This window comes from Pristiophorus japonicus, chromosome 31 (genome assembly GCF_044704955.1).
Source record: "Pristiophorus japonicus isolate sPriJap1 chromosome 31, sPriJap1.hap1, whole genome shotgun sequence".
Lineage (NCBI taxonomy): Eukaryota > Metazoa > Chordata > Chondrichthyes > Pristiophoridae > Pristiophorus > Pristiophorus japonicus.
In genome coordinates, this window is record NC_092007.1 from 12,629,421 (window position 1) to 12,651,874 (window position 22,454).

The 22,454-nt window shown below is 48.3% G+C and overlaps 1 protein-coding gene across 1 annotated transcript; it reads right to left on the reverse strand.

Annotated features, from left to right (window-relative positions):
* Positions 1–8,193: 8,193 nt before the first annotated feature.
* LOC139240362 (chemerin-like receptor 1) lies at positions 8,194–12,331 on the reverse strand. Its single transcript, XM_070868832.1, has 2 exons — positions 12,300–12,331; positions 8,194–9,173 (listed from the first exon to the last, which is right to left on the reverse strand). The coding sequence occupies exon 2, from the start codon at positions 9,157–9,159 to the stop codon at positions 8,194–8,196; it is 966 nt and encodes a 321-aa protein (XP_070724933.1). The 5' UTR covers positions 9,160–9,173; positions 12,300–12,331.
* Between the last annotated feature and the right edge of the window lie 10,123 nt (positions 12,332–22,454).

Sequence of the window (22,454 nt, forward strand, 5' to 3'; positions counted from 1 at the left end):
ACAGAGATAAGGCAGGGTGTCAGGGCTGGAGGACGTTAGGGAGATGGGGAGGGGTGTCGGGGATGGAGTGGGTTATAGAGATCGCCAACTGTGAAAGGGAAATGGGAGGATCCCGAGATAGGAAAGGGTGTAGGGGCTGGAGACGTTACAGAGATAGGGAATGGGTGTAGGTGTTGGAGGAGGTTACAGAGATAGGGAAGCCTGGAGGGTTTTACAGAGATAGGGAGGGGTGTAGGGGCTGGAGGAGTTTACAGAGATAGGGAAGTGTGTCCAGGCTGGAGGAGGTTCCAGGGATAGGGAGGTGTGAAGAGGCTGGAGGAGGTCCCAGAGAAAGTGAGGGGTGTCGGAGCTGGAGCAGGTTCCAGAGATAGGGAGACGTATCGTGGCTGGAGGAGAATACAGAAATAGGGAGACGTGTCGGGGCTGGAGAAGGTTACAGAGATAGGGAGGGGTTTATGCTGGAGGTCGTTACTGAGATATGGAGGTGTGTAGGGGCAGGAAGAGTTTATAGAGATAGGGAGGGATGTCGGAGCTGGAGGAGATTAAAATGTTCGCGAGGTGTTTAGCGGATGGACGGGGTGACAGAGATAGGGCAGGGTGTAGGGGCTGGAGGAAGTTCGCGAGATGGGTAGTGATGTCGGGTTTGGAGTGGGTTGTAGAGATAGCGAGGCGTGTCGAGGTTGAACGAGGTTACAGAGATAGGGAGGCATGTCGGGGCTGGAGGACGTTAGAGAGATAGCGAACGTTGAAAGTTTATGGGAGGATCCCGAGATAGGGAGGCGTGTAGAGGCTGGAGGAGGTTACAGAGATAGGGAAACGAGTAGGAGCTGGAGGAGGTCACAGAGATAGGGAGGGGTGTAGGGGCTGGAGGAGTTTGCAGAGATTGGGAGGGGTGTAGGGGCTAGAGGCGAATACAGAAATAGTGAGGGGTGTCGGGGCTAGAGGAGATTACAGAGATAGGGAGGGGTGTAGGGGCTGGAGGAGATAACAGAGATAGGGAGGGGTGTAGGGGCTGGTGGAGGTTACAGAGATAGGGAGGGGAGTCGGGGCTAGAGGAGATTACAGAGATAGGGTGGGGTGTAGGGGCTGGAGGAGGTTACAGAGGTAGGGAGGGGTTTAGGGGCTGGAGGAGGTTACAGAGATAAGGAGAAGTGTCGGGGCTGGAGAGGGTTACAGAGATACGGAAGGTTTTATGCTGGAGGTCGTTACTGAGATAGGGATGGGTGTAGGGGCAGGAGGAGTTTACAGAGATAGGGAGGGATGTCGGAGCTGGAGGAGTTTAAAATGTTCGCGAGGTGTGTAGCGGATGGATGGGGTGACAGAGATAGGGCAGGGTGCACGGGCTGGAGGAAGTTCGTGAGATGGGGAGTGATGTCGGGTTTGGAGTGGGTTGTAGAGATAGCGAGGCGTGTCGAGGCTGAACGAGGTTACAGAGATAGGGAGGCATGTCGGGGCTGGAGGAGGTTAGAGAGATAGCGACGGTTGAAAGTGTATGGGATGCCATCGAGATAGGGAGGTGTGTAGAGGCTGAAGAGGTTACAGAGAATGGGAAACGTGTAGGGGCAGGAGGTTACAGAGATAGGGAGGGGTGTCGGGGCTGGAGGAGGTTACAGAGATAGGGAGGTTTGTCGGGGCTTGAAGAGTTTAATAATTTAGGGAGGTGTTTAGCCGCTGGACCGGTTTACAGAGATAAGGCAGGGTGTCAGGGCTGGAGGACGTTAGGGAGATGGGGAGGGGTGTCGGGGATGGAGTGGATTATAGAGATCGCGAACTGTGAAAGGGAAATGGGAGAATCCTGAGATAGGGAGGGGTGTAGGGGCCGGAGACGTTACAGAGATAGGGAATGGGTGTAGGTGTTGGAGGAGGTTACAGAGATAGGGAAGCCTGGAGGGTGTTACAGAGATAGGGAGGGGTCTAGATGCTGGAGGAGTTTACAGAGATAGGGAAGTGTGTCCAGGCTGGAGGAGGTTCCAGGGATAGGGATGTGTGAAGAGGGTGGAGGAGGTCCCAGAGAAAGTGAGGGGTGTCGGAGCTGGAGCAGGTTCCAGAGATAGGGAGATGTATCGTGGCTGGAGGAGAATACAGAGATAGGGAGACGTGTCGGGGCTGGAGAAGGTTACAGAGATAGGGAGCGGTTTATGCTGGAGGTCGTTACTGAGATATGGAGGTGTGTAGGGGCAGGAGGAGTTTATAGAGATAGGGAGGGATGTCGGAGCTGGAGGAGTTTAAAATATTTGCGAGGTGTTTAGCGGATAGACGGGGTGACAGAGAGAGGGCAGTGTGTAGGGGCTGGAGGAAGTTCGCGAGATGGGGAGTGATGTCGGGTTTGGAGTGGGTTGTAGAGATAGCGAGGCGTGTCGAGGCTGAACGAGGTTTTCGAGATAGGGAGGCATGTCGGGGCTGGAGGAGGTTAGAGAGATAGCGAACGTTGAAAGTGTATGGGAGAATCCCGAGATAGGGAGGTGTGTAGAGGCTGGAGAAGGTTGCAGAGATTGCGAGGGGTGTAGGGGCTCGAGGCGGATACAGAAATAGTGAGGGGTGTAGGGGCTAGACGAGATTACAGAGATAGGGAGGGGTGTAGGGGCTGGAGGAGGTAACAGAGATAGGGAGGGGTGTAGGGACTGGTGGAGGTTACAGAGATAGGGAAACGTGTAGGGGCTAGAGGAGATTACAGAGAAAGGGAAACGTGTAGGGGCTGGAGGAGGTCACAGAGATAGGGAGGGGTGTAGGGGCTGGAGAAGGTTGCAGAGATTGGGAGAGGTGTAGGGGCTAGAGGCGGATACAGAAATAGTGAGGGATGTAGGGGCTAGAGGAGATTACAGAGATAGGGAGGGGTGTAGGGGCTGGTGGAGGTTACAGAGATAGGGAGGGTGTAGGGGCTGGAGAAAGTTACAGAGATATGGAGACGTATCTTGGCTGGAGGAGGATACAGAGATAAGGAGAAGTGTCGGGGCTGGAGAAGGTTACAGAGATACGGAAGGTTTTATGCTGGAGGTCGTTACTGAGATAGGGATGGGTGTAGGGGCAGGAGGAGTTTACAGAGATAGGGAGGGATGTCGGAGCTGGAGGAGTTTAAAATGTTCGTGAGGTGTTTAGCGGATGGATGGGGTGACAGAGATCGGGCAGGGTGCACGGGCTGGAGGAAGTTCGTGAGATGGGGAGTGAATTCGGGTTTGGAGTGGGTTGTAGAGATAGCGAGGCGAGTCGAGGCTGAACGAGGTTACAGAGATAGGGAGGCATGTCGGGGCTGGAGGAGGTTAGAGAGATAGCGAAGGTTGAAAGTTTATGGGAGGATCCCGAGATAGGGAGGTGTGTAGAGGCTGGAGGAGGTTACAGAGATAGGGAGGGGGTAGACGCTGGAGGATGTTACAGAGATAGGGAGGGGTGTAGAGGCTGGAGAGGTTACAGAGATAGGGAGGGGTGTAGGAGCTGGAGCGGGGGTTACAGAGATAGGGAGGGGTGTAGGGGCTGGTGGAGGTTACAGAGATAGGGAAACGTGTAGGGGCTAGAGGAGATTACAGAGATATGGAGGGGTGTAGGGGCTGGATGAGGTTACAGAGATAGGGAGGGGTATAGGGGCTGGAGGAGGTTACAGAGATAGGGAGGGGTGTAGGGGCTGTAGCAGGTTACAGAGATAAGGAGACGTATCTTCGCTGGAGGAGGATACAGAGATAGGGAGACGTATCTTGGCTGGAGGAGGATACGGAGATAAGGAGAAGTGTCTGGGCTGGAGAAGGTTACAGAGATACGGAGGGGTTTGTGCTGGAGGTCGTTCCTGAGATAGGGACGGGTGTAGGGGCAGGAGGAGTTTACAGAGATAGGGAGGAATGTTGCAGCTGGAGTAGCTTAAAATGTTCGCGAGGTCTTTAGCGGATGGACGGGGTGACAGAGATAGGGCAGGGTGCAGGGGCTGGAGGAAGTTCGCGAGATCGGGAGTGATGTCAGGTTTGGAATGGGTTATAGAGATAGCGAGGCGTTTCGAGGCTGAACGAGGTTACAGAGATAGGGAGGCATGTCGGGGCTGAAGGAGGTTAGAGACGTAGTGAACGTTGAAAGGGTATGGGTGGATCCCGAGATAGGGAGGGGTGTAGAGGCTGGAGAGGTTACAGAGAATGGGAAACGAGTAGGGGCAGGAGGAGGTTACAGAGATAGGGAGGGGTGTAGGGGCTAGAGGAGGATACAGAAATAGTGAGGGGTGTTTGGGCTATAGGCGATTACAGAGATAGGGAGAGGGTGTAGAGTCTAGAGGTGTTACAAAGATAGTGAGGGGTGTAGCGGCGGGAGGAGCTTACAGTGAAAGGGAGGGATGTCGAGGTTGGAGGAGGTTACAGAGATAGGGAGTGGTCTAGGGGCTGGAGGAGATTAGAGAAATAGAGAGGGTTATAAGGATGGAGGGGTTTGCACAGATAGGGAGGGGTGTTGGGGCTGGAGGAGGTTACAGAGATAGGAAGGGGTGTTGGGGCTGGAGGAGTTTACAGAGATAGGGAGGGGTGTAGGGAGCTGGAGGAGGTTACAGAGACAGGGAGGGGTGTAGGGGCTGGAGGAGGTTACAGAGATAGTGAGGGGACGAGGAGGGATGTGTAATTGAGGATGAGAATTTTAAAATCGAGGTGTTCCCGGACCAGGACCAATGTCGGTCAGCGAGCACAGGGCGCGGTGGGTGAGAGGGACTCGGGGAGAGTTAGGACACGGGGGCATCGGGATTTTGGACGAGCTGATGGTTACGGAGGGGAGAAGGTGGGAGGCCGGCCAGGAAAGCGTTGGGAATTGTCGGAGTCTGGAGATCACAAAGACAGGGATGATTATCAGCAGCCCATCGATCCCAGACTGGTCTCCCTTTTCCAGGAATATTCTACATGTGCGCCTACCGATGGATGAGTGCAGGAGAATGTCGGGACCACGCTAGAGGGGAATTATCCGGCTGGGACAGACCGGATTCTCCGGGAGCACGGCCGGGAACTGACAGAGCATTTTCGGATTCTGGCAATCGGCGTTGGACCCTTTGATGGAAAAGCTTTCTCCCCCCGGTGTATATGAAGTTGGAGGTTAAACCTCCGGGTAGCCAGAATGACTGGAGCGGGAATGGAAACTATTTGAAAATTCTGTACTCCCAACAAATGATTAAACATCTCTCAAACCCCACACACATGGTGATATGGATCATTATCAGCACCAGCAGGATTATCACACTGAGGCTGGCCCCATCCCTCTCGCTCCCTCCCTCCATTTCTCCGTCTCTGCCTTCATTTTCTCTCCTCATCTCTCTCCATGCCTCTCTCTCTATCTCGTTGTCTCTTTCTCTTTCTCTCTCTCTCTCTCTTTCTCTTCTTTTGTCTCTCTCTGTCGCTCTCTCTCTCTCTTTCTGTCTCTCTCTCTTTGTCGCTCTCTGTCTGTCTGTCTGTCTCTCTGTCTCTGTGTCTCCATCCCTCTGACTTTCTCTCTCGTACACCCTATCTCTCTCTCTCCCTCTCTCTCGTACTCTCTCTCTCTCTCGTACATCACCTCTCTCTCTCACACACACACACACACACTGTCTCTCTCTCTTTCTCGTACATTGATCACCCCCCACCCCGCCTTCTCTCTGTCTCTTTGTCTTTCTCTCTCTCTCTCTCTATCTCTCTATCTCTCAGCAAATTAATGGGAGGATATGCGGACAATTCCCCTGGATCTGATGACCTGCCTCTTAGGGTCTTAAAAAAAAGTGGCTGCAGAGATCGTGGATGCTTTGGTTGCAATCAAGCAATATTCCCTGAACTCTGGAGAGGTCCCAGCGGATTGGAAAACCGCAAATGTAACGCACCTATTTAAGAAAGGAGGCAGACAAAAAGATGGAAACTATAGAGCAGTTGGCGTAACATCTGCCGATGGTAAAATAGTGGAGTCCATTATTAACAAAGCAGCAGCAGTACATTTGCAAAAGCATAATATAGTTAAGCAGAGTCAGCGTGGTTTCATGAAAGTGAAATCATGTTTGACAAATTTGCTGGAATTCTTTGAGGATGTAACGAGCAGGGTGGATAAGGGGGAACCAGTTGGTGTGTTGTATTTGGATTTCCAGAAGGCATTCGATAAGGTGCAACATAAAACGTTATTGCACAAGATAAATTTCACAAGTTTGTGGGTAATATATAAACATGGATAGAGGATTGGCTAACTAACAGAGAACAGAGAGTTGGGATGAATGGGTCATTTTCAGGTCGGCAAAGAATAACTCGTGGGCTGGCGCAGGGATCAGTGCTGGGTCCTCAACTATTTACAATTTATATTAATGACTTGGATGAAGGGACCGAATGTAATGTAGCCAAGTTTGCTGATGATACAAAGATGCGTGGGAAAGCAAGTTGGGAGCAGAATGCAAAGAATCTGCAAAGGGATATAGGCAGGCCAAGTGAGTGGCCAAACATTTTGCCGCTGGAGTATAATCTTGGAAAATGTGAGGTTATCCACTTTGGTAGGAAAAATAAAAAAATAAATTATTATTTAAATCGGGAAAAAGTTGTAGTGCAGAGGTATCTGGGAAGTCCTTGCACATGAAGTTAACATGCAGTTACAGCAAGTAATCAAGAAGGCAAATGGAATGTTGGCCTTTATTGCAAGTGGGATGGAGTATAAAAGCAGGGAAGTCCTGGTACAACGTACAGGATATTGGTGAGGCCAAACGTGGAGTGCTAGATACAGTATTGACATCCTTATTTAAGAAGTTATATACTTGTATTGGAGGCAGTTCAGAGGAGCTTCACTAGGTTGAGTCTTGAGATGAAGGGGTTGATTTTGAAGAAAGGTTGAGTAGGTTGGAATTTAGAAGAATGAGAGGTAATCTTATTGTAACAAATAAGATGCTGAAGGGGCTCGAGAAGATAGATGCAGAGATGATGATTCGACCCCGTGGGGGAATCTAGAACTAGGGGGCATAGTTTCTGAATACGGTGTCGCCCATTAAAAACTGGAATGAGGAGGAATTTCTTCTCTCAGATGATTGTAAATCTAGATAATTCTCTGCCACAGAGAGCTGGAGAGGCTGGGTCATTGAATATATTTATGTTGTCGATAGATGGGGAGCGGGGAGGGAAGTGGAGTTGAGGCCAAGAACAGATCAGTCATGATTGTATTGAATGGCGCAGTAGGCTCAAGAAGTCAAATGGCCGACTCCTGCTCCTATTTATTATGTTCTTACGTTCTTATTACTTCTTCATTAAGGAGGGAGAAGTGTAATTTAGAGCTCCCCCTGGAGGACTGGTGCGGCAATGCAACTCCTGATGGAAACAAGAAAAGGGCCATGTGACAAGTCACATGATGCCAGTTTCCAGCAAGAGCCATCTTGTGTAATGCTTATGTTAGTGATGTCATAAAGAACATATCGCAGTTTTAGCCTGTAACATTTATATATTTTCTTCCAATTTGCAGGGTTCGAACTTGTGTGACAAAAACAACACAGACACAGGATGTTCCTCTTCTCATCCCTATCCAGGGGTAATGTTTACTTAGAATAATGGAAAGAAATACAAGCAATCACAATAGCATCAAATGCACAATAATTTCTAATTATTAACCCGCACAACCAATCCCATAAAGTACTTAACAGTTAAACACTGCTTAAAACCTGAGTGAATACAATGCAAAGACTCTAACACATGAGTTAACTCGAGGCTTAGTAAGCGATTGGAAATTAACCCCCTGATTCCCTCGGTAACTGACCAGATACCACTCACATTGACGGCAGCACTGACCTCACGTGTTACCGCCATCCTTTGCTAGTTTTCTGGATGTTTGTCCACCGTGTATGTAATTGTCTAGGTCTAAAACAAAGGGAAAGCCTTTCACCATGAGTCGATCTTTCATTCTCTTCTCTTCACAGTTCCCAGACAAAGCCTGTGAGAACTGTCACTTTGCAGCTGTGACATATTAAAAAACATCGGAAAAAATTTTAAATTCGAAAAAGCCTTGGGGTCGATAAAAATTGGGCAACCCATGTTTTCAGCTATCCTGGAGCAGTTTGCAAGCACAGTTATTAGCAGAAAATGAGACAAAAAATGTTGTGTCTTGCAGAGTTTGCACTGAATCTCTGTCAGATACATTTAGTACTTTTTAAATGCAGTGAGGGTTTCTGTCTCTGCCACCCTTTCAGGCAGTGAGTTTCAAACCCCAACCAACCTCTTGGTGGAGAAACGCCCCCACAAATCCCCTCTCAACCTCCTACAAATTACTTTGCATTGATTCCCCCTGGTTGTTGACCCGGTGAAGCGTCTTCTTGAGCAGGTCCCTGAAGTCCTGCCACATGAAGATGTAGAGGACGGGGTTGATGCAGCTGTTGAAGTAGGCCAGGCTGTAGCTGAGCCGCATGCCCACGCTGAGCGCCAGGGGCAATGGCTCGCTGCGCGGCTGGAGCAGGACGAGGATAGAACAGATGTTGTAGGGCGCCCAGCACAGGAGGAAGGCCAGGATGATGGCGGCCATGACCCTGAATGGCTTGCCGCCGCTGGGAATCAAGCGGCCCCACCTCAGCCGCAGCCCGATGATGGTGTAGCTGACAGCGATGACCAGGAATGGGAGGAGGAATGCAATGAGGAAGAAGCTGAGGATCCGAACTTGCTGCCAGGTGTCATGCCTGAAGATGCCGCACAGCGTGCGGTCGCCCCACAATACCAATTGATGAAAAACGAAAGCTGGTGCTCTCAGGAAGGCGGCCGCCACCCACACCCCCAGGCTGAGCAGCGCGGCCAGCCGTGGGCCGCGGTGGTTCCGGGACCAGACGGGCAGCACCACCGAGATGCAGCGGTCCACGCTGATGGCAACCAGCGTGAAGATGCTGGCGTGCACACAGAGGGACAGCACCCAGAAGTGAAGCTTGCAGAGCAGCCAGCCGAAGGGCCAGTGGTTGCCCAGGGCGAATTCGGTGATGGAGAGCGGGAGCACCAGAGAGAAAGTGAAGTCAGCCACGGCGAGGCTCAGCAACCAGACGGTGTAGGCCGTTCTCTTCAGCTTGAAGCCGGTGGCCCAGATGACCAGCCCATTGCCCAATACGCCCAGGATGCAGGTGACGACATAGACCACAATAGCGCAGACTTGCATCGCACGCCTAATGCTGGAGTAGTTCCCAGTCGCCGGGACATTGTGCGGAACCTCGCTGGAATTGGTCAACTGAAGATCCTCGGGCTCCATTTCAGATGTCCCACCTGAAGAAATGGAGAGAGACAGAGAGAGAGCGAGTGAGAGAGAGAGGGAGCAAGACAGAGAGAGAGAGGGAGAGCAGGATAGAGAGAGAGAGTGGAAGCAAAGTGAGAGAGAGAGAGAAAAATCCGTCAGTGTTGACCCAAGTACTGCAATCACGAAGTTTGGCATGATAATTCCATCTCCGTTAGATCGCCCACCTCCGCCTCGTCTCAGTCTATCTGTTGCTGAAACCCTCGTTCGTGCATTTGTTACCTCTAGACATGTCCAGTCCAACGCATTTCTGCCTAGCTTCCCTAATCGTTCGCTCATCCCAAACTCCCACCTTTTAACTCACACCGAGTCCCATTCACCCATCACCCTACTGTTGTTCGCTGACCTACATTGGCTTTCGTCCCGACAATGCGTCCTGGCCCCCTTGCTCGCCATATCTGAAAGCATCTCCAGCCCATATTATGCTCCGAGATTTCTGAGCTCCTCCAACTCTGGTCTCTTGTGCATCCTCCCCTGCAATTTATGCACCTATGAGAATGCTCACAGGTTGGTAGAGCTGTTGCATTGTGTCTGGCTTAGTCAGTCACGTGAAGTACACCAAACTCAATAAAACCCCAGCCCGCTCGGTTCGAGGGATCCACGATGGGGCAGGTGGTTGTGAGCTTGGTGGACGGACTGGTAATGTGTCGTCTGATTGTTAAAACTTTTGCCAATAAACCAACTAGCGATTAATACAAATGAGTCCTATCGGAATTCTTAAGCAAAGAACCCATGAGTAGTATTGAACTAACAAACAGAGCTTAAGGACAGCCATTTAGTGTCATTGAAAAGCAATTCAAGATTATTGAGAGAGATAACGGCTATTAAGTTAAGAAGGAAAAATAGATGTGACAACGAGTTATTTGAGTAATTTGGGAGCCTTTGACAGGAAGAAGGAGTCGTTTAGATCCTACAGTTAAATATTACAAATGTTTTTTTACAACTAATGACATTTGTGACGTCTCAGCAGGTGTTGCTGAATCGCACTTAAGCAATCAAGCAGTTCAGGGGATGAAGAAATCTATTCTGTCAGTTATGATTGGTGCAGAGAATCATGGTATCTTAGAGAATTTGTTAACCTCAAGAAAGTTTTAGGATGCTTCATTCTCAGACACACGAAAGATACTGGAGAAACATTTTGATCCACACCGTTTAGAAATAGCAGAGAGCTATAAATTCACAATGAGATGCCAACACTTGATGAAACCTCAGTGAACACTTTAATGCCAAAGGAAAATTATCTCTACACTGCGATTTTGGATCATGCTCTTTGAGATAAATTTCTATTTGGACTAACGGATGAACGCATCCAATCAAAATTGTTAGTTATGGATGATCTCTCTTTGGAGAATGCTTGCAAGATAGCCACCTCTATGGCAGAGAAAAATATTAAGGAATTTCACCCATTACCAGCAGTAGTAGCAGTTCACAGTCACCGAGGTGGACACACGTAAGAGAGGGTGAACTGTAGTCTCAGGGAGGGTTATGAAACCAAGGCGACTCGATGTCATAGGTGTAATGGCGACCATACAACAGTGTGGGTTCAAGTGGGAAAGAAGCTAGCGGTGCCAAGTAAGGCAACACTTTGTAGCGGCAGCTAAATACAACGATAATCAAAGACTTCACTGGGTAGAAACCGATCAGAACAGTGTAGATTTTGCAGCATATGCAGTGAAGGGCAAGGCAGGACATTCCTCATGTCGGGATTTCAGAACCGTTGTAATGATTAATAATCGTTGGATTGATATGACAAAAGACACAGCGGCAGATTTCAGGGGAATCTCTGTACCATCCAGTGGGGCGGGTGGGGGCGGAGAGTTGGGCTTCAGTTGGGAAGGCTAGTGAGGAAACGTGAGCCAACGAGACAGGATATTGATAACTGGGACGATCAAGAACTTAGGAAGAATGCTAACATGAGGACGGATGTAAGGTTTCCAGGGACATTCAAGAGGACACAGGAAGATAGAAGGCAGGAATCCCAGGCTATACACCCAAAAAGCAGAAATTCCCCAAGACAATCTCCGGCATCAAACAAGAATGTGGAAAATGGGCCTAGCCGGCCTACAGCAAAGAAATGGCAGTCGGAGCAGGAGGAGGCTAAAAGCTTATAGCAACATATTCAGGCTGAGAAGTCGAATTTGTAAAATTGTAATCACGATAAGTAATCTTCTGAAATATTCTGCAAAAATCTTGCTTCTAAAAAGGGGAAGCAGTGAGTATGCTCACAGGTTTGTCGCGCTGTTGAGTTGGGAGTGGTTTATGCAGTCACGTGATGTTCACAAAACTCAATAAAACCGCAGCCCGTTGGGTTCGGGGGATCCACGATGGGGCAGGTGGTTGTGAGCCCGGTGGATGAGACAGGCTGTAAACCATGGCCGTGCCTTCAGCTGCCTTGGCCCAAAGCTCTGAAATTCCCTCCCTAAACCTCTCCACCTCTCTCTCCTCCTTTAAGGCGCGCTTTAAAAACCGACCTCTTTGACCCAGCTTTTGGTCACCTGTCCCTAATATCTACTTATGTGACTCGGGGTCAGATTGTGTCTGATAACGCTCCTGCGAAGCGCTTTGAGAAGTTGCACTACATTAAAGGCGCTATATAAATAAAACTGTTAATATTAAGATGCATTGAAGGAAGCTGCATCTGTTCGACCATCACCCGCGCGTGTGTTCACGTGAACTCGCGGGCCATCTGAATATCTCCACCCACCAATGGCAAATGCAGCTCTCCCTCACTACTGCCCTTCCGACAGTGTGGCGCTCCCTCAGTACTGCCCCTCCGACAGTGCAGCCCGCAGTCAGTACTGCCCCGCCGACACTGCGGCACTCCCTCAATATGTCCCACCTGACAGTGCGGCACTCCCCCAGTACTGCCCCACCGACAGTGCAGCACGCACTCAGTACTGCCCCGCCGACAGTGTGACACTCCCTCAATATTTAAAACATGACTGTGCGGCACTCCCTCAGCACTGTCCCTCCGACAGTGCAGCACTCACTCAGTAGTGCCCCTCCGAAATTGATAACCCTCTCATCCCAGGAATCAAACTGGTACCCTATCGATCCCCATGGCAATCCTTAAAGTCGATGGTGATCTGTAGAATTACCTGTGTCTGCTGGGCTCCTGTTGCAAGTACAAGACGAAGAGTGACCGAGAGACTCTGCTTGTCTGACCTGCTAGTTCGAAGTCGGAGAGTTCTGCCTTCAGATATTCCCTTCCTCTCCTATACAGACCAACCCATTTCCTTTCTCTGACGACAACCGATCACATGATTCGTGAGGAGATGGTGTCAGATCTTTTCTCGGCACTGTACAAACAGCAACTCGGCAGATATTTACCGATCAGATTGGAGGCTGCAATTTAGCAGCATTGAATCTTGGTCCGATACAACTGGTGTGATGTTTATGGATAAATATTGGCCGCAGAACACGGGAGAGAACTCCCCTGTTCTTCATCCAATAATGGCCGTGGGATCTTTTACATCCACACAAGAGGACAGAAGGGGCGTTGGTATAAAGTATCATGTGAAGGACGGTCCCTTCATTTTGGGAAGGATGGAATTCAAAAGCAAAGAAGTTATGTTAAATTTGCAGCTAACCTTCGTTGGACACACTTGGCGCAGTGTGCACAGTTCTGGGTCCATATACCTGGATTAGACCACACTTGGAGCAATGTGCACAGTTCTGGTCTCCATATACCTTGGTTAGACCACACTTGGAGCAATGTGCACAGTTCTGGTCAGCATATACCTTGGTATGTCCACACTTGGAGCACTGTGCACAGTTCTGGTCACCATACACCTGGGTTGGACCACACTTGGAGCAATGTGCACAGTTCTGGTCTCCATATACCTTGGTTAGACCACACTTGGAGCAATGTGCACAGTTCTGATCAGCATATACCTTGGTATGTCCACAGTTGGAGCATTGTGCACAGTTCTGATCTCCATATACTTGGGTTACAGCAGACATGGAGTACCGTGTACGAGTTTTGGTCTCCATAAATGGTGGTTAGACCACATTTGGAGCATTGTGCACTGTTCTGGTCACCATATAGCTTGGTATGTCCACATTTGTAGCACTGTGCACAGTTCTGGTCTCCATATACCGATATTAGACCACACTTGGAGCACTGTGCACTGTTCCAGTCTCCATATTGCAAACAGGAGAAGGTGAAAAAAAGATTTACAAGGACGATACCAGAGCTGAGAGGTGATAACTATCACTAATGGCTGGTACTCATTGCTCTAGAAAATAAAAGCTGAGGGGTGACCTGATGGAGGTGTTTACGATTATGAAAGGGTTCGATAGAGTAGACGTAGAGAAGATGTTTCCACTTGTGGGCGAGGCCAGAACTAGGGGCCATCAATATACGACAGTAGTTAATAAATTCAATGGGGAATTCAGGAGAAACTTCTTCACCAAGAGAGGGGTGAGAATGTGACAATCACTCCCACAGAGAGGAGTTGAGGCGAATAGCAGAGATACATTGAAGGGGACGCTGGATAAACACATGAGGGAGAAAGAAATAGAGGGATATGGCGATGGGATGAGATGGAGAGGGGAGGGAGGAGGCTGGTGTGGAGCATAAACCCCGGCGCGGAGCGGTGGGACATAAACCGCGGCAACGGAGCGGTGGGGCCCAATGGCCTGTTTCTGGGTTGTAAATAATTTGTAGTTGGACTTTAATCTCCAACTGGCCCAATGACCGGCAATGATATAAACATCCTCTTTTCTGAGTGGAATCAACAGGTCTTGCAATGCTTCTGTACTTTGAGGAATTAAGACACTTGTGGCGAGAGAGGAGGATGCCACAATGCACAGCCAGCTCCTACAAACAGCAACGTGGGTAAATGAGCAGCTCATTTTTCTGTTGTTGATGTTTGAGAGATATATATTGGAGAAATCCCCTCAGTTCTTGTTCAAAGTAATGGCCGTGGGATCTTTTACATTCCACCTGTGAGGGCAGACGGGGCCCAGCATTAATGTCTCATTTGAAAGATTCCACCTTCGAAATTGCGACGCTGTCTCACTCAAGACCCTCCGACATTGCGATGGCCACTCATTACCTCCCTCATAATTATGACCATAAAAATGCAAACCAAGCACCGGAGATCATTTCGGGAAGTATGGAATTCGAAAGCAAATAAGTTCTGTTAGATTTGCTGCCAACGTCAGTGAGACCAAACTCGGAGCGCTGTGCAGAGTTCTGGTCTCCATAAACCTTGCTTAGACCACACTTGGAGCAGGATGCACAGTTCTGGTCAACAAGTGCCTCGGTTAGACCACACTTGGAGCACGGTGCACAGTTCCAGTCTCTATATACCTCGGTTAGATCACACTTGGAGCACTGTGCACAGTTCTGGTCTCCATATACCGTGGTTAGACCACACTTGGAGCACCGTGCACAGTTCTGGTCTCCATATTACAAACAGGAGAAGGTGAAAAAAAGATTTACAAGGACGATACCAGACTGAGAGGTTATAACTATCAGGAAAGGCTGGGGCTCATTTCTCTAGAAAAGAGAAGGCTGAGGGGTGAGCTGATGGAGATGTTTAAGTTCATCAAAGATTTCGATAGGGTAGACGTAGAGAAGATGTTTCCACTTGTGGGGGAGACCAGAACTAGGGGCCATCAATATACGACATTCACTAATAAATCCAATGGGGAATTCAGGAGAAACTTCTTTACCCAGAGAGGGGTGACAATGTGGAACGCACTCCCACAGGGAGGGGTTTTGGCGAATAGCAGAGACACATTTAAGGGGACGCTGGATAAAGACATGAGGGAGAAAGGAATAGAAGGATATGGTGATGGAGTGAGATGGAGAGGGGAGGGAGGGGGCTGGTGTGGAGCATAAACCCCGGCACGGAGCGGTGGGACATAAACCCCGTCAAGGAGCGGTTGGGCCCAATGGCCTGTTTCTGGGCTGTAAATACTTTGTAGATCGAACTGAATCCCGAACTGGCCGAATGATCAGAATTATATAAACTTCCTCTTTTCTGAGTGGAAACAACAAGTCTTGCAATGCTTCTGTACTTTATCGAATTAAGACACTTGTGGCGAGTGAGGAGGATGTCACAACGCACAGCCAGCTCCTACAAACAGCAACGTGGTAAATGAGCAGATACTTTTTTTTTGGTTGAAGTTGTTTGAGGGATAAATATTGGAGAACACCCCTCTGCTCTTTTTTTGATATAATGCCCGTGGAATCTTTTAAATCCCACCTGAGAGGAAAGACGGCGCCTCGGGTTTAATGTCTTCTCTGAAAGACGGCACCTCCGACAATACAGTGATCCCTCAGTACTGCCCATCCGACTATTCGACGCACTCTCAGTACCACTCCTCCGACAGTGCAGCACACCCTCAGTACTGTTCCTCTGATAGGGCGGTGCTCCCTCAGTACTGCCCCTCCGACAGTGAGGTGCTCCCTCAGTACTGCCCCTCTGACAGTGACGTGCCCCCTCGGTACTACCCCTCTGACAATGCGGAACTCCCTCAGTTCTGCACTGGGGTATCAGCCTAGATTTTTGTTCTCAAGTCTCTGGAGTGGCACTCAAACCCACAACATTCTGACTCGGATGCGAGAGTGCTGCCCACTGAGCCACGGTTGACAGGGTACAAGTTGCAGAATGGATCACAAGCTGGCTGCAAAACAGGAAATAGAGAGTAGGGGGTAAGGGTAAGTTACTCAGCCTGGCGGAAGGTGGAACGTGTTCTTCTACACGGACCGATGCTGGGACCACTGCTGTTCACCATTTACACAAAGGATTTGGACTCTGGAATCAGAAGCACAATATCACAATTTGCAAACAACACATAATTGGGGTTTGTAGCTCACACAAGGGAAGAAGGCAACAACATACAAGAAGACATTGATAAACTTGCAGAATGGGCAGGTATTTGGCAAATGAACGTCAATAGCGATAAGTTGAGGTAAGGAGGCCAGATACTGTTTGGATTATAAGAGTCTAAATGGGGTACAGGAACTGAGGGATCTGGGGGTTACAGGTTCACACATCACTAAAAGTAGCGACACCGGTTAATAAGGACATAAAAGCCCAAACCAAACACTTATTGTTCATTTATGGAGGGATCGAATTCAAAAGCAGAGAGTTTATGTTAAATTTGCAACCAACCTCGGTTGGACCACACTTGGAGCCCGTGTTCAGTTCTGTTCTCCACATACCTTAGTGAGTCCACACTTAGAGCACAGTATGCAGCTCTGCTCCCCATATACTTTGGTTAGATCTAAGGGATTTTCTCAGGGAGTGTTCTTGTACCTTGGGTGATTCTCTCTCTGGGCTTCTGCGCTCACAGCTTATGCCTGGCCTGTGAGGTACCCTGAGTGCTGCAAGAGCACCACTGGGGAGACCGCGTCCACAGCTTATGAAGGGGGTTTTGAGACTCGTGCGTCCCCACAGCTTATGCCTAGCCTGTGAGGCACCTGTGAGTGTCAAACACTCCTAACCCCTTCTTCCCTTGCCTGTGACACATAGTTGAGCGTTTTCGAGGCGCTCCTAGCTTCCGTTACACTGTTCTGACATAAGACTCACGATCAGGAGATGTAATCCAATAGAACTGAGACAAGGTGATACCAAGAGGAACTTTAGGCTTCCAATTTATTTGACAAGGTGAATCTCAACAAACAGCAATACACCAACCAAACAATCCCCTTAAATCCCACGAAACGGACACAATGAAAATCTTTACACCAGTTTAGCAGTACAATGCCCAACCTCCCACCTTTCCTGGCCTAACTGAGTTGCGAGTTCCGGGGACCAGAGGTTATACTCACTACTGTGGCTTCTGCAGTCTGGGTTTGTTTCTTCTATATTCGGTGTCTTCGGATTCTGGTTTTCTTCAGTGTCGAGAATCTTGCTGGTTGTGGTTGTTGGATGACGAGGGCAGGGAAAATCACCACCCCGCTATGTCAGAAACCCTTTTTTTATAGCCAGATTATCCAGTCCGCCTCTCCTGCTGAAGTCGATTCTTCTCATTGATGGACTTTGTGATTTTGAAAAATGCAGCAGTTTTAGATTATTGCGGGTTTTTTCCACTGATGTTAACCTGCTCAAGGTTTGAGTGGGTGTTGATTGCATTGGCTTCCTGTAGTCATTGTATAGGCCCTTGGGTTGTTTTGGGATCCCTGGTTTCGAAATGTCTGCATAATTATCCTTCAATTCAGTTTTCCTAACCTACTCAAGATTTGAGTAGGTGTTAATTGGGTTGGCCACCTGTAGCCAAACCTTCCATAGTGTAAACATGGGGAAGACAATCGTCCGATAATGGCTGTGAGTCAGTCCCAGTTTTGAGCAAGTGCTCTCCCATTGGCTTGAAAGCCCCATGCTTCGGGCTGACTCTGTCTCACCATTGGTCCCCCCCGGTGTCCTCCCCCGTCCAATCACTGCTCTGCAAAGGTCAAACTGTTATCGCTTTTAATTCATAGCACAGACTGATCCCACAGCCCTTTTCCTTCAGGGTAAAATGAGGGGGTTTTCGTCCTCCCCTACATAGTCCACACTTGTTGCACTTTGCACAATTTCGGTCTTTATATCGTAAAAATGAGATAGAGGCACTGGAGAAGGTGCTAAAAAAAATTACAAGGATAGAAACATAGAAACATAGAAAATAGGTGCAGGAGCAAGCCATTCAGCCCTTCCAGCCTGCACCGCCATTCAATGAGTTCATGGCTGAACATGAAACTTCAGTACCCACTTCCTGCTTTCTCGCCATACCCCTTGATCCCCCGCGTAGTAAGGACTTCATCTAACTCCCTTTTGAATATATTTAGTGAATTGGCCTCAACTACTTTTTGTGGTAGAGAATTCCACACGTTCACCACTCTCTGGGTGAAGAAGTTTCTCCTCATCTCGGTCCTAAATGGCTTACCCCTTATCCTTAGACTGTGATCCCTGGTTCTGGACTTCCCCAACATTGGGAACATTCTTCCTGCAGCTAACCTGTCTAAACCGGTCAGAATTTTAAACGTTTCTATGAGGTCCCCTCTCATTCTTCTGAACTCCAGTGAATACAAGCACAGTCGATCCAGTCTTTCTTGATAGGTCAGTCCATCCATGCCGGGAATCAGTCTGGTGAATCTTCGCTGCATTCCCTCAATAGCAAGAATGTCCTTCCTCAAGTTAGGAGACCAAAACTGTACACAATACTCCAGGTGTGGCCTCACCAAAGCCCTGCACAACTGTAGCAACACCTCCCTGCACCTATACTCAAATCCCCTCGCTATGAAGGCCAACATGCCATTTGCTTTCTTAACCGCCTGCTGTACCTGCATGCCAACCTTCAATGACTGATGTACCATGACACCCAGGTCTCGTTGCACCTTCCTTTTTCCTAATCTGTCACCAATCAGATAATAGTCTGTCTCTCTGTTCTTATCACCAAAGTGGATAACCTCACATTTATCCACATTATACTTCATCTGCCATGCATTTGCCCACTCACCAAATCTATCCACGTCATTCTGCAGCCTCATAGCTTCCTCCTCGCAGCTCACACTGCCACCCAACTTTGTGTCATCCGCAAATTTGGAGATACTACATTTAATCCCCTCGTTTAAATCATTAATGTACAATGTAAACAGCTGGGGCCCCAGCACAGAATCTTGCGGTACACCACTAGTCACTGCCTGCCATTCTGAAAAGTACCCATTTACTCCTAATCTTTGCTTCCTGTCTGACAACCAGTTCTCAATCCATGTCAGCACACTACACCCAATCCCATGTGCTTTAACTTTGCACATTAATCTCTTGTGTGGGACCTTGTCGAAAGCTTTCTGAAAGTCCAAATATACCACATCAACTGGTTCTCCTTTGTCCACTTTACTGGAAACATCCTCAAAAAATTCCAGAAGATTTGTCAAGCATGATTTCCCTTTCGCAAATCCATGCTGACTTGGACCTATCATGTTATCATTTACCAAATGCGCTGCTGTGACATCCTTAATAATTGATTGCATCATTTTACCCACTACTGAGTTCAGGCTGACAGGTCTATAATTCCCTGTTTTCTCTCTCCCTCCTTTTTTTAAAAGTGGGGTTACATTGGCTACCCTCCACTCGATAGGAACTGATCCAGAGTCAATGGAATGTTGGAAAATGACTGTCAATGCGTCCGCTATTTCCAAGGCCACCTCCTTAAGTACTCTGTGATGCAGTCCATCAGGCCCTGAGGATTTATCGGCCTTCAATCCCATCAATTTCCCCAACACAATTTCCCGACTAATAAAGATTTCCCTCAGTTCCTCCTCCTTACTAGACTCTCTGACCCCTTTTATATCCGGAAGGTTGTTTGTGTCCTCCTTAGTGAATACCAAGCCAAAGTACTTGTTCAATTTGTCTGCCATTTCTTTGTTCCCCGTTATGACTTCCCCTGATTCTGACTGCAGGGGACCTACGTTGATCTTTACTAACCTTTTTCTCTTTACATACCTATAGAAACTTTTGCAATCCGCCTTAATGTTCCCTGCAAGCTTCTTCTCGTACTCCATTTTCCCTGCCCTAATCAAACCCTTCGTCCTCCTCTGCTGAGTTCTAAATTTCTCCCAGTCCCCGGGTTCACTGCTATTTCTGGCCAATTTGTATGCCACTTCTTTGGCTTTAATACTATCCCTGATTTCCCTGCATAGCCACGGTTGAGCCACTTTCCCTTTTTTATTTTTACGCCAGACAGGAATGTACAATTGTTGTAATTCATCCATGCGGTCTCTAAATGTCTGCCATTGCCCATCCACAGTCAACCCCTTAACTATCATTCGCCAATCTATCCTAGCCAATTCACGCCTCCTACCTTCAAAGTTACCCTTCTTTAAGTTCTGGACCATGGTCTCTGAATTAACTGTTTCATTCTCCATCCTAATGCTGAATTCCACCATATTATGGTCAATCTTCCCCAAGGGGCCTCGCACAGTGAGATTGCTAATTAATCCTCTCTCATAACACAACACCCAGTCGAAGATGGCCTCCCCCCGTGTTGGTTCGTCGACATATTGGTGTAGAAAACCATCCATTATGCACTCCAGGAAATCCTCCTCCACCGTATTGCTTCCAGGTACATGAACTGAGAGGTTATAACTATCAGGAAAGGCGGGGCCTCATTTCTCTCGAAAATAGAAGGCTGAGGGATGACCTGATAGAGGCCTTCCATATTCTGAAAGGTTTCGACAGGGTAGACGTAGAGAAGACGTTTCCACTTGTGGTGGAGACCAGAAGTAGGGGCCATCAGTATATTCCAATCACTAATGAATCCAATGGGGAATTCAGGAGAAACTTCTTTACCCAGAGAGTGGTGAGAATGTGGAACTCGCTCCCACAGGGAGGGTTTGAAGCGAATAGCAGTGACACATTTAAGGAGAAGCTGGATAAACACATAAGGAAGAAAGGAATAGAAGGATATGGTGATGGGGTGAGATAGAGAGGTGAGGGAGGAGGCTGGTGTGGAATATAAACCCCGGACAGAGCGTTGGGACCCAATGGCCTGTTTCAGGGTTGTAATTACTTTGTAGATTGACATTAATCTCCAACTGGCCCAATGATCAGCAATGATATAAACTTCCTCTTTTCTGAGTGGAAACAACAGGTCTTGCAATGCTTCTGTACTTTGTGGAATTAAGACACTTGTGGTGAGAGAGGAGGGTGTCACAACCCACAGCCAGCTCCGACAAACGGCAAGGTGGTAAATGAGCAGATCATTTTTATTTTCGTTGATGTTGTTTGAGGGATAAATATTGGAGAACTCCCATCCGCTCTTCTTCAAAATAATGGCCGTGGGATCTTTTACATTCCACCTGAGAAAGCAGACAGTGCCTCAGGTTTAATGTCTCATCTGAAAGATTCCACCTTCGAAATTGCAATGCTTCCTCAGTACAGGCCCTCCAATAGTGCGGCCCTCCCTCAGTACTGTTCCTCTGACAGTGCCATGATCCCTCAGGATTCCCTCATAATTATGATCATAAAAATGCAAACCAAGCACCGGGGTTCATTTCGGGAAGTATGAAATTAAAAAGCATATAAGTTATGTTAAATTTGCAGCCAACCTCGGTGAGACCAAACTTGGAGCATTGTGCACAGTTCAGTTCTCCATACACCTCGGTGAGACCAAACTTGGAGCACTGTGCACAGTTCTGGTCTCCATATACCTGGGTTACAACACAGCTGGAGCACCGTGCACAGTTCTGGTCTCCATATACCTCAGTTGGACCACATTTGCAGCATTGAGCACAGTTCTGCTCTCCATAACCCGTGGTTAGCCGACACTTTGAGCACTGTGCTCAGTTCTGGTCTCTAGCTAACTCGGTTAGTCCACATTCCGAGCACTGTGCATAGTTCTGGTCTCCATAAACCGTGGTTAGACAACACTCGGAGCACTGTGCTCAATTCTGGACTCCAGATAACTCAGTTAGGCCACACTTGGAGCAGCGTGCACAGTTCTGGTCTCCATATACCGTGGTTAGACCACACTTGCATCACTGCGCACAGTTCTGGTCTCCATATACGTTGGTTAGACCACACTTGGAGCACTGTGCACATTTACAGTCTCCATATTGCAAAAAAGAGAAGCTGCAAAAAAAGATTTACAAGGATAATACTAGAACTGAGAGGATATAACTATCAGGAAAAGTTGCACAGGCTGGGGTTGTGGGAAAAGAGAAGGCTGAAGGGTGACCTGATGCAGGTCTTATGGAAGAGAGATTATGAAAGTGTTCGATCGGGTAGATGTAGAGAAGATGTTTCCACATGTGGAGGGAGACCAGAACTAGGGGCCATCAATATACGACAGTCACTAATAAATCCAATGGGGAATTCAAGAGAAACTTCTTTACCCAGAGAGGGGTGAGAATGTGGAACTCGCTCCCACAGGGAGGAGTTGAGCGGAATAGCAGAGATATATTTAAGGGGAAGCTAGATAAACACATGAGGGAGAAAGGAATAGAAGGATATGGTGATGGGGTGAGATGATGAGGGGAGGGAGGAGTCTGGTGTGGAGCATAAACCCTGGCTTGGAGCGGTGGGGCCCAATGGCCTGTTTCTGGGCTGTAAATACTTTGTAGATTGACCTTAATCTCCAACTGGCCCAATGATCAGCAATGATATAGACGTTTTCTTTTTCTGTGTGGAAACAACAGTACTTGCGACAGGTCTTTGTAGAATTAAGACACTTGTTGCGAGACAGGAGGATGCCACAATGCACAAACAACTCCCACAAACAGCATCGTGATAAACGAGCAGATCATGTTTTTTTAA

Excerpts from the sequence above, each read along its gene's own strand:
- LOC139240362 (XM_070868832.1), bottom strand. The coding sequence starts at position 9,159 with ATGGAGCCCGAGGATCTTCAGTTGACCAATTCCAGCGAGGTTCCGCAC.